General features: G+C 33.5%; 2 protein-coding genes across 2 annotated transcripts in view; one reads left to right on the top strand and one right to left on the bottom strand.

Annotated features, from left to right (window-relative positions):
- Positions 1–5,107: 5,107 nt before the first annotated feature.
- Positions 5,108–5,899, top strand: LOC101511150 (auxin-responsive protein SAUR21-like). Its single transcript, XM_004505770.4, has one exon. The coding sequence runs from the start codon at positions 5,373–5,375 to the stop codon at positions 5,673–5,675; it is 303 nt and encodes a 100-aa protein (XP_004505827.1). The 5' UTR covers positions 5,108–5,372; the 3' UTR covers positions 5,676–5,899.
- Positions 5,900–6,080: 181 nt separating this feature from the next.
- Positions 6,081–11,888, bottom strand: part of LOC101510829 (pentatricopeptide repeat-containing protein MRL1, chloroplastic) — a 17,123-nt gene continuing 11,315 nt past the window's right edge. Inside the window, exons 14-19 of the mRNA XM_004505769.4 lie at positions 10,238–10,328; positions 9,504–9,735; positions 9,312–9,404; positions 8,447–8,495; positions 7,529–7,622; positions 6,081–6,814 (exon numbers count right to left, since the gene is read on the bottom strand). Coding sequence (XP_004505826.1) covers positions 6,580–6,814; positions 7,529–7,622; positions 8,447–8,495; positions 9,312–9,404; positions 9,504–9,735; positions 10,238–10,328 — 794 coding nt within the window. The 3' untranslated portion in view covers positions 6,081–6,579. The remainder of the gene's footprint in view (positions 6,815–7,528; positions 7,623–8,446; positions 8,496–9,311; positions 9,405–9,503; positions 9,736–10,237; positions 10,329–11,888) is intronic.

Here is an 11,888-nt window from a genome sequence, read left to right as displayed (position 1 = left end):
AGCCTCTACACCTATGGATCCTACCTTGAAGCTTCATCTTACTTCTGGCCACCTTCTTTCTGACCCTCTTGTTTTTCGTCGATTGATTGGAAAATTATTATATTTGACTCACACTCGTCCTAATATCTCTTTTGTTGTTTGTAGGTTGAGTCAATTCTTATCTGCTCCAACTGATTTACACCTCCAGGCTGTCTTCCCCATTCTTTGCTACATTAAATCCAACCCTGGTCATGGCTTATTCTATAGCAGCAATTCAACCTTCAATTTAATGGGCTTTTGTGATTCTGACTGGGGCGCTTGCTTAGACACACGACGTTCCACTTCTGGTTTCTGTTTTTATCTTGGCTCCTCTTTAGTCTCTTGGAAAAGCAAGAAACAGCCCACCGTTTCACGCTCTTCCTCTGAAGCGGAGTATCGTGCTCTTGCTCACGCCACATGCGAAGCTCAGTGGCTGTTATATTTGTTAACAGATTTCCAGATCTCTCATCTAGCACCTGTGCAGATTTTTTGTGATAATAAATCAGCCATGTATATTGCTTCCAATCCGGTATTTCACGAGCGCACCAAACATATTGAGATGGATTGCCACATTGTTCGCGACAAAATTCAAGCTGGGGTCATTCATGTGCTACCAATTTCTACTTCACAACAGATTGCAGATCTACTAACAAAGTCCCTACACTTTGGTCCTTTCACATATTTAACCTCCAAACTTGGTCTTCTTGATATCCATTCAAGTTTGAGGGGGGATGTTAGCTTATCATAGCTATCATTTCTCATTTGATTATCTCAATTAGAGTTTGTTATTAAGAAAGTTTAGAGTTAGTTATTTTTGTTACCATTTTCCCTTATTTTTAGCTTTAATTTGTTTTACTCTCTATAAAAGGATCTCATTTTCATTTATTGGGATTCAAGAGAAGAATAATATACAATAATTTGTATTCATTGTTATTAAATGAGATTAAGAGAAATTTCAATTAATACTATTCAATTTAAATAACTAATTTTTAATTTCATAAATTTATAAATTTAAATTGTTCCACCCTATAATTTCAACTATCAAAATGAGGGGTTTTTTGAAAATTATTTATCAATATACTCTCTTTTCAAATTATATATTAATTTATCTTTCTTTTTTTATAGTAGAAAGTCGTCATTTGCAAATTAAATTTCTTAAATGAAGTATACTTTTGCAATGGCAATTTAGTATTTTTTTGAAATATAGAAATTGAATTTTTAAAAAGGCACTTCACACATTCATTTTTTTTTAAATTTCACGAAAATAAATAGATAATTTTTTAGTAAAACCAGCTAACCAACATAATAAGCATTTTCTTAATACTTTTTCTATAGTGTTCATTTTAGTTCTAATACACGTACTATTTGGACGACCTTTTTTAATTTTCCACATTTCATGATTGAATACATTAACAACTTTGTACACGTCAGACAGATACACTAAATAGTTTTGACGAGCGTAAGATCATGCAACTATGACATATGAATAAAACACGTGTATAGCCTTAAATTTTCCACAATCACACGATTTTATTTGAATGTTAATTTCGAAATAGCCAATTGGTTGCACATCTCTTGGATTTATCATTTCATGCACCATGAAAGAATAACAATTGCATGACTTAATGAGTGTTAGACTTACCAACTTCATATTTAATCTTATTCATGCAATCGTTTATGTATACTCGACCAAAAGTTAATGATGTTTGATGTTGTTGTTCCTTTTCTACATATAAAACTATCAATCTATAGTAAGTTGATTGGACCAAAGTAGCGATTAGGAGATTGCGTGTACTCTTGAGCAGTGTGTTTATTGATTCGACACATGTGTCCCCATCGTCGACCTTGAGCATACGCCATAGTCCATTGTTCTGAGGATATTATCAGCCCATTTTAAAGTCTAGGGATTTGCCATTATGATTTAATTGTGGTAATATTTGAATGATGGTTCACTTAATGCATATCCTGTTATGAATGACGTAAAAATTGTCAAGTATTATAAAGTGATAAGTGGAACATATACTACGAAGAATTTGATCAATACCCATACATAAAAACTTTTTTTTGAAGTTCCTTGTCCTTGAACTCTCTCATGAAATTTTGTGGAATGTGTCTCAAGTAGTACACATGTATTGGCGGAGGATCGTGTCAACCATTATTTGAATTATTATAAGCACTTTTAATAGATATGTGTTTATCTTAAATCAAACAAACAAAATTGAGGTGTGATATATCTTATTAGATTTTTCAAAAGAAGCTTCAAGCCTCCTCTGTCTCACATTCCATAAGTGCATAAGCAATGTGAATTATATTTTTGTTCTCATCTTGTGCAACGACTAGAAATAGAGTCCCCTTGTACCTGTCGTACAACCAAGTTCCATCAACTGAGACAAACGATTTACAGAATTTGAATTCAAAGATGCATGGAGGTAAAGCCAATAAGAGTTGTTTGAAATTTTTTGAACCCTATAACAAAGTATTATCATAATATGCATGTGATACTTTCATTGTAAGACTTCTCCTAGTTCCTATAAAACATTTCGATAACTTTGTTCTTTGTCATCCATGCATTTCTATAAGTGATTATGTAATTGTACCGTTTTCGAATATGTCCAATGATCGCCTTCATTTTAGTTGATGGGTCAACTTTCAAAAGCAACTTTATGCTTTCGCATATGTTAGAGTTAAGCTTGGGATTATCTTGTGATATAGAGAAATTTGCACAATTTGGGGGTCCCTTCGAAAGACCAATCACCCATTATTTACTTTTTTGGCTTAGGGAAGCCCTGCGTTTGATCAAACATTGTGGATTCACACATTTAATTACATACCTGTATTGATCAGATTGCATTACATGATAATTTAGTGGGAGTTTTATGTGGTAGTGTTTAATTGCAAGTTGACAATCTAGTTTGCTATTAAACTTCATTCCAATATCAAGAGATGCATCTAATAAAGGTGGTTCATTAGAAGACATATTAAATTTAGTGGATTGGTGAACATAATCCAAGTTTAAGTTACGCATATGGAATGGTGGATCATATGTTGTTGCAATGGGATGGGGTTCTGGCTATAGGTTATCGTCGTCCTCCTCGTCGAAGTATGTTTCTTCTTCACTTTCTGCACTTATTATTCCTTGGTCAAAATCACCCACATCACCTAGTTAAATATATATGGTTCAAGTTGAGATGGTTTAGGTTCAAATGTTTCAATTTGGTCAAAGTATGGTTCGAGTCTATATAGTTCTGGTTGGTAGGATTCATAGTTTTGAAAATAATGAGTGTGTTGTGTTTGAAAATGGTATTCAGGGTGAGGTATGATTGAGGATGATGGCTGTCCAATATCTGATGATGGTTGACCATCCTCAAACATGACATATAACTCGATAGAACCGAGTTGTGGTCACTGTTTATGAACATCAAACATGAGTTTAATATTTTTGTCATTTTCAACATTTAACAATTCATAATGAACTAAACTTTGGCAAAAGGAGACAAGATTTCAAAAAAGAAAAATATCAAACACCCTATTGTTATTTTTTAACTTCAACTTTGATTCAATTTTTTCTTTATGTAATTAAGGTTGCATTCAAAATGAATTTGAATACCTTTGTTTTCCTCTTATATTTCTATATTTCTATTATTTTGTTTCTTCTTATGCATACATAACTAATAAACCTCTTATATATCAGTTTCTCTAGAGACATTATTTACGTCTAACGTACGATAATTCAGAAGACAATTGGCTATGAAATGCATCTTCATGTTTGATTTATTTCTGCACAATAGAAATGCATCAAATAGATAGAGTAAAACTACAATTTAGACTACCACAAGAAATACCACATCCACCAAGGAACATGAAAAAATATTATAAGGTAGATTTGCATAAACAAGTTGACTATAGTTGGACATTATTCTACGAAAAATAGAACAAATAGTGGAATGAATGAAAGGATCATATTTTTCATGGCTAGCCTCTAATGTTAAATTTAAACCAAGTTATGAATACATGGTTTGATTTTGCAAAAATTCCAAATGATCTGTTTCAGTAGAAAATCAATTGGTTGATCCTCGTGTCAACTCACCTCAACCTTCACCACAATCTACCCAATATTTTTTTTCCAAGAACCAACACAATATAACAAAATCAATATTATAGCCAACATCGTCTGACACTCAAATGTCTCCTTATACTTTTCCCACACACGAAATCAATCATACAAGTTCATGTCGAGAGAAAAATTTAATTTTGACAACCACAACAAAAAGACAACCGTCGACTATCCTTTGCATCAAGTAAAGAAGAACTATTGTATAACATATTCAATACTCTTTATAATACATCTAAGTCAGCTACCCAGGTATTTAATAATATGTGTCAACAAAGCTTCTAGATTTCAAGTTTTGAGAATGCATTTACTCCGTTAAACTCGTGATGTACCAAGACATCGTTAAAATCTCGTATGTGTGAGAAAACCTCAACAATGTGGTACTAAAGGTCACCTTCGATGTTAATTTTATCGCAACATTTGTAAAATTTGTGATTATTTTTTATAAATGAATTTTAATAAATTATATAATTATATATTTTTTCATTAAATTAAAAAAAAATATGAATGTATGAAGTGTCCGTTACAAATGCGACTTACTACTGTACCAAAAAAGAAGGTAGACTGGTATATATTTTGAAAAGAGAATTTATTAATAAATAATTTTTAAAAAATGGTTAATTAAAAAAAAACCTCAAAATTACTGAAAGAAATTGAAAGATAGATAGTAAAATAATAAACTTATCTAATCTTAATCAAAAAATAAAAAAATTTAAATAATATATTACAACCTTATCTTTTTATTTATATAATATTTTGTAGTCCTTTTCCGTCATCTTGTTAGAAAACAAACTCAAGTGACAACGGACCACATGGGTAGAAGTACCAGGCTTTCCTTTTTCAGCGTACGGCACTCGGTTTTGCACACTCTGTCTCTGGAGTTGTACTAACTACTTCCTCTTTTATTATCATTATTTGAAAGGACCATTCCAATAGAACTGCGCTGGCAGATAACAAACAAAACAAGTACCACAATTTTTATGTGGAGTTTTAGCTTGCTTAACAAAGCCATGTGATTCTCTGATGATTTTTTATGGCGTGGGACCCATAAGCTTGTGTCAGCAAGTCAGAATTTCACATTTAAGATGTATGGCTTTCCACTCCGCTTCCAAGCTATAAATACAATACAACACCACTAAGATCTTCACACTCAAATCTCAAACTTTCCGTATAACAACATTTCAGCTTAACTAATACACAATTATTTCTCTTCAGCTCAAGCCTCAAGGGTTATTATTAAATCATGGGTATTCGTTTGCCATTTGTGGTTCTTCAAGCAAGACAAATATTCAAATCCACTTCGACACAACCAATTCATAGTAGAAAACAGTCCAATGTTCCAAAGGGGCACATGGCAGTGTATGTTGGAGAATTGCAAAAGAAGCGATTTGTGGTTCCAATATCATACTTGAATCATCCTTCCTTTTTGGACCTGCTTAATCGAGCTGAAGAAGAGTTCGGCTTTAATCATCCAATGGGTGGTCTTACAATTCCTTGCAAAGAAGATGCCTTCATCAATGTTACCTCCCAACTAAGTGCCTTGTGAAAGATTAGTATCGATATCCTGTATAATACTAGAATATACAATAAAAAATATGCACTGTATAATACATATATATTAGAGTATTAGACTGATTATTGGCTTCATTTTTTCAGTTTTCCTTTCCTTTTTCCCCACCTGTTTGGGTTTTTCCTTCAAACTGGTGTTTTTGAGGAATGCAAAATGTTGTATTTGCCGTGTATATATATATAAAGTCTTGTTCCCTGTAAGCTGAAAAGTTTATTCTTTGTATTTGAAAAGTTTGCTCATGAAAAATCCGATATCAATTGTTCAGTACTTCAGTTGCAGGCATTTTATAGTTTATCAACATTTTATTCTCCTTACTCTTCTCCAAAGAACAATGACTAGGTAGGTGAAAAGAGAAAACAAAGTGACGATAGTTCAAACATGTAAACGAATAAATCATTCTCGAATCGGCGGATAGTACATATATATTGGAAGAACTTATAAATATCAACACCAAAATCATCTGATATACATATTTCTTTATTTGTCTACTTTTTAGTATACACCTAGAGAGTTCTGGCAAAAACAATACAGGTAGCAATAACGCATACATTAACAAATATCAGCATCTCTATCATCAAACATTTATATAATCCGCGTTGCAAAGGCCACGTAGCTGTGGGTAATCACAAGAACGAGATCTTTGCCATCTTATATTCAATTGTGGTTCGTTCATCAAAATGTCAAAATGTACTTGCGGCAATGTCCTACACTTACCCTGCTCTTAGCATTCAATGGCCTCAGCACTCAAGAAGGCATTATATGCAGCTTTCTTGGGTCTAGATCACTACTCTTCTACTATACCATTAGGATAAAGAGAATTTCAACTTCTATTGAAAAAATATTAGCAATGGAGAGCAAGTATTAACGATGGTAATCAATCTTAGTCCAAAGATAGATTGCCAGTTCGAATGTTTCGCTGCTGATGGCTAATATTTTTGCCCAGTCGTGATTCAGATGAGCTCCAGTCACCTGGTAAACCGCTGAATGGAGATGCAAGCTTTGGCTGAAACCATTTTATCAAGCCCAGACTATTTATTCTAAGTTTCCCATTCGATTCATTACCCTGGTAGGGAATATGAAGCCTCCTGAACAACGCTGCAACTGCTTGGCCAGCTCTGAAGCCAAAACATTGTATATTTGTCATACATAACTTCTTCAACAATATTTTATCTAGACTCTTCATGCAAGAGAAAACATTATACTGAAAAAGATGAAGTTCACACAAGAACACCTAAAGACTATCTTCCATTATTTCAGCCACATATAAATCAGTCCGACATTTATGACAATTTCTCCTAAAAACGTCATGTAAATTTCTCCTAACTCAACAAAAATCTCAAATTAGTCCTCAAATCATCAAAATGTCAATCAATTTAGTCTATGACGTTATAGAAGTCATGGACTATTTTGAGAGTAAATTATATCTTTCAGAGACTTTTATGATAGTAAGTTGTATCTTTTAAGAACTATTTTGATGATTTGAGGACTAATTTGGGTTTTTGCTAAGTCATTGACCAAAACGACAGCGTTCTATACTACAAGAAAATTGGAAAGAAAACGTAAGTTGATTAAAATATGTAAATCGGTAAAATATGGTTGTCCCAAAAAAAAAACTTTAGATGATAGTTGCACAAAGATTTCCATATTTGATTAAGCACTCTAAAAATGAAACATACTTTTGCATTTAAACTACTGGTGGGCTCTTCTGGCTCAGAAAATTTGGTAAGTACCTCATATTGTATGCTTGAACAAAATGTACAGATATATGAAGTACAATATGAATTTGAAAAATGCTGAAAATGGATGCATTTTTTATTGATTATTCTCACCTTTCTGCAAGTATAATAATCTTTTCCCCATTGGGAGACGAAACTTTTGTTTCTTCTACAGGCAATAAAATGATTAAATTGGGTAGTCTTGCACCTGAAAATATTTGCATGGGAACGAGCAAAGAAGTCAGTAGTAGACTGTAATGTAAACAATATTTTCCGCTGCACGCCTACTATTGGGTTAGTAACCTTGTAAATAGAAAATGGAAACTATTCATTAATCAAGTTTATTTAAACCAACTTCTTCAAAAATAAAGTTTATTTAAACCAAGACTTTTGAAAAACAAAAAATATAAATTTTTATGTTAAAAGGGAAATAATTAGGGGATGTGAGCTCTCACATTACCACCAACAGACAAATAAAATATGGACCACCAAGTGAGTGATCAAGCTCGAGAATTAAAGTGACCGGGCAAAAAGTCGTAAAAGCAAAGCTTTTTCACAATCTTTGCCAGAGTACCAGAAAACAAGCCCTTATATTGGCAAAATCATTAGGTAGAAGTAAAGGAAAAAAACGAACTAGGGTGGTGGAGAGCAATTAACTTATGTGTGATAAACCCATTACTAAAATGTGGATAATGATACTTAAGTAAATAAAATAAAGCACAATATTTTTAATCATATGTTGTTAGCTATTCCATACAACTGTTGGAAATGTTTCAAAAAATGAAAATAACAATTTACACTTTGGACTTTCCATATCCAAATATCTGAATCGATTGCCAACAGCAAAAAGAATGTGTCATATAAATAAATTCAATTTAGCAAATAATTTTATAAAAAAATCAACATATATCTCACACAAGAATTACAGGAAAAAATAAAGATAGAGATCATCTTTCTACAAAAGAAAACTTCCTTATCAAAAAGTGCAACATGCATAATGCAGACTGATAGTAACATAAACGATGATATTACCTGCTGCTAGTCGATGCTTGAGGCCTTTCAAAACAGTTAAGAGGTATACCTGGAACATTTCGATGGATTTCACAATTAAAGCAGCATAAATTTTTTATCTACTGTATATGAATTTACATCTTCAAATTTGCAAATATTGCAGAATATATCACGTTTGAGAGAGACAAAGGTGAAAAAGCAGGAGAACAAGAGGCTATTGTGGAAGCAACTCAACAATCAGCTATGAAGCTACTTCTCTTCCATTGAATGGATTGTAGTCCAAAGCTTTTTGGTAACAACACAACCATCATAAATTTGTTTTCCTCGCCAATGTTTGCTTAATTGCCTTTATTCTCTCATTTGCAGTGGCATCAAATGTTTAGATATTTTTCTTATCATGTGCAGGAGTTTTACTCTCTTATAATTAGTTTATGTAAATAATCATCTCCCCGTGTGTAGCACGGGTTCCAGTGCTAGTATATCACGTTTCAGAGAGACATAAAAGTGTAAAGGCAGGAAAACAAGATGCTATTGTTGAAACCAACTCCAACAATTGGATCCATTATTCAAACTCACATGTAGGTAAACATATTTCCATATTTATCTTGCGTTCAATAACTTCAATGAAATTTGTCGTTTGTTAATTATAGAACATAGTAAGCATATGTAGGCTTGTAAGGTTTTGGTCCGGCCTTTGGTATGTTACTTGTACCTGTCCTACTTCCTCTGAGTCAATATATACAATGATTTAATTCCCAACTACAATTGAGGTAATTAATCCTACATGCAATTACTCTCTTTCTCTAGTGTTTGACAGTTAAAATGCAACCTTTTATGTAATATAAATCATCATTATAGGAGTGTTTTAATTCTTAGACAAGCTCACCTCAGCAGTAAAAGCATGCAATTCTTTAGCATCAATAACAATAGGATTCACTTTAAATGACACAGATGGAACAACTCCATATGAAGCAGCTTCCTACATGATTAGTACAGCATCAAATGATATCCAGGTTTTCTTAGAAACACTAAGACAGTATTTAATAGTATCTGTTTCAGTTCCATAGTCCATACTGACCTCAAGTATTGAAAAAACACGAGGATCATATTCACCAAATCCATCTATCAATGAACAGAGGTTTGAATTTCTTGAGGTTTCAGAACTCACTCCCAGGTTCTCAACAAGTCTATTTTTCAGATATGTATCGTAAGGGAATTTCATGCATCCCAGAATTTGTGACAATAGTTCACTTGTAGGCTTTTCACCAGCTCCGATTGTTTCACGATACACCGTTAAAGCCAGTGATGTCCTAAGAGTTAAAAGCAGAATTAGAAACTTCACAAAGAAAATAACCTAGAAGAGAAGGCCAAGTAAATTAATGGTTATACAAATAGGGAAAGGGATCATTGGAAGACTTCAGTTATGTTACTAATTCTTCTTTTCTTCTTCAACGGAGTTAATTGAGTATAAATGGGGGATAAATTAACCTCGTCAAACAAAATACTATACAAATGCAATAGATTCACAAAAGAAACGAAACAGCACACTGACATACTTAAATTGAAAAATAAAAATGAAAAAGAATGTCTATATATAAATAGTTAGTACTAGCCCTTTTTCTATAGACAAATGTTAGTTTGCCAAGAGGAGGGGGAAGGTGTTAGCAGCAGGGATCGAACCCTAGACCTCCTTAATACTCTTTCAACGTCCCAACCCATATCACTCGGCTACACCATTGGGAGCATAGCCCTTTACCAGTGATGACCGAGAATCATGTATTAAAAAAGTTGCAGAAATTATATAACAAATACCATTCATTATTAACTTGTGGCCGTCCTGAGTCGAAAGATAAAACAGGTTCACCAACAAGGCAAGCTTTCTCAAATCTCCGCAGGCACATTCCTTTCAAAGAAATCAAGTAATATCAGGATTCACAAACCATGAAACTCTCAAGGCATAATATATGAATAGATCTAGGCCACAAAATAACCAAAGTCCACCATCTTTTTACTTTAACTTCCTAGCAAATAGAGAACTAAATCCACAAATAAAGGACTACGAAAATCATGAGTAATGCATTTTCTTTTATAAGTAAAGGAGAGGAATAAGAGTTCATCATATTTCTGCATTCTTTATATCAAATGATGTTTATAGAAATACCTTCTATGTCATTAACACAAGTAACAAATAGGAAAACACAAAATTGACAAATATATGTGTCAAAATCTGTTTATATTTAATATCCCTCAATATAGGGATTCAGTTGATAGGAGTAATAATAGGGATTTAGTTATATATGAGTACTAATAGGATTTGGTTGTTAAGTAATCTAGTATATATATATATCAGATGTATTACCAATATAATTCATTCAAGAAATATATTTTTACTCTAATTCTTGACATGGCATCAGAGCTCTCGATCTTTGAGAGTCTTGCTTCCGCATAAATTTGCCGCCTTCATTGCGGTTTTCTTTTTGCTGAAACCTTAGCCACCTTCATTGTGGCCCTTTTTGCTGCCTTCGTTGCAGCAATTTAAGATTTTTTTTTGCTGCCTTCATTGCAGCAATTTAAGATTTTTTTTTTTGCTGCCTTCATTGCAGCAACTTAAGATCCCTTTTTTACTGCCTTCATTGCAGCAACTTAACATCTGTTTAATGAAGTCTGTTTGTTGCCTTCTTTGTTCTGAAACCAGCCGCGAACACAACTTTCAACTTCTCTCACCACCGTTGAAGACTGTTGACCACTATACACTGACCATATCACACCACCGCCCTCCAATCAGCCGTTCGCCGCCCTTTTTTTCGTAGATTGTAAATCAGAGAAACTTGCTGTTTTTTGTTTTTCATCCATGGCGGGAGAAGGAGTAGTGATTCATAAAGAAACCGAGAATGAAACAGGAAATAAAAAATTCCAAGCCTAATTGCAAAACCTCTCTTCCGTTCACAAGTTGAATGGGAAGAACTATTTGAAGTGGTCTCAAATTGTGCGCACTTTTTTGAAAGGTAAAGGGATGGCGGAACACTTAACAGATGAACCCCCAAAGAAACAGATCCCAAATTTAAGAGGTGGGATAAAGAGGATTCTATAATCATGGCATGGTTATGGGATGCAATGACCTCAGAAATCAGTGACACTTGCATGTTTCTCAGCACTGCGAAGAAGATTTGGAAGGCATTAGAAGAGACTTATTCAAAAGCTAAAGATGCTGCCCAAATATACGATGTGAAGGTGAAAACTGTGGCTGCTAAACAGGGAAACAAGACTGTTACTGAGTATGCAAATCATCTCAAAGCTTTGTGGATGGAAATGGATCATTACAGAGCTATAAAAGTCAAGTGTCCAGCAGATGCAGCATTACTCAAGGAGTATATTGAACAGGATAGAGTCTATGATTTCTTGGTGGGACTCAACTCTGATTTTGATCAAGTTAGAGTGCAAATCCTTGGTAAGGAGAAAGTGC

This window comes from Cicer arietinum, chromosome 6 (genome assembly GCF_000331145.2).
Source record: "Cicer arietinum cultivar CDC Frontier isolate Library 1 chromosome 6, Cicar.CDCFrontier_v2.0, whole genome shotgun sequence".
Lineage (NCBI taxonomy): Eukaryota > Viridiplantae > Streptophyta > Magnoliopsida > Fabales > Fabaceae > Cicer > Cicer arietinum.
The sequence above is the reverse complement of the archived record's forward strand: the minus strand, read 5'-3'. Positions and strand labels throughout refer to the sequence as shown.

What these genes read in the sequence shown, in the direction of transcription:
- LOC101511150 (XM_004505770.4), top strand. Translation starts at nt 5,373, where the DNA reads ATGGGTATTCGTTTGCCATTTGTGGTTCTTCAAGCAAGACAAATATTC.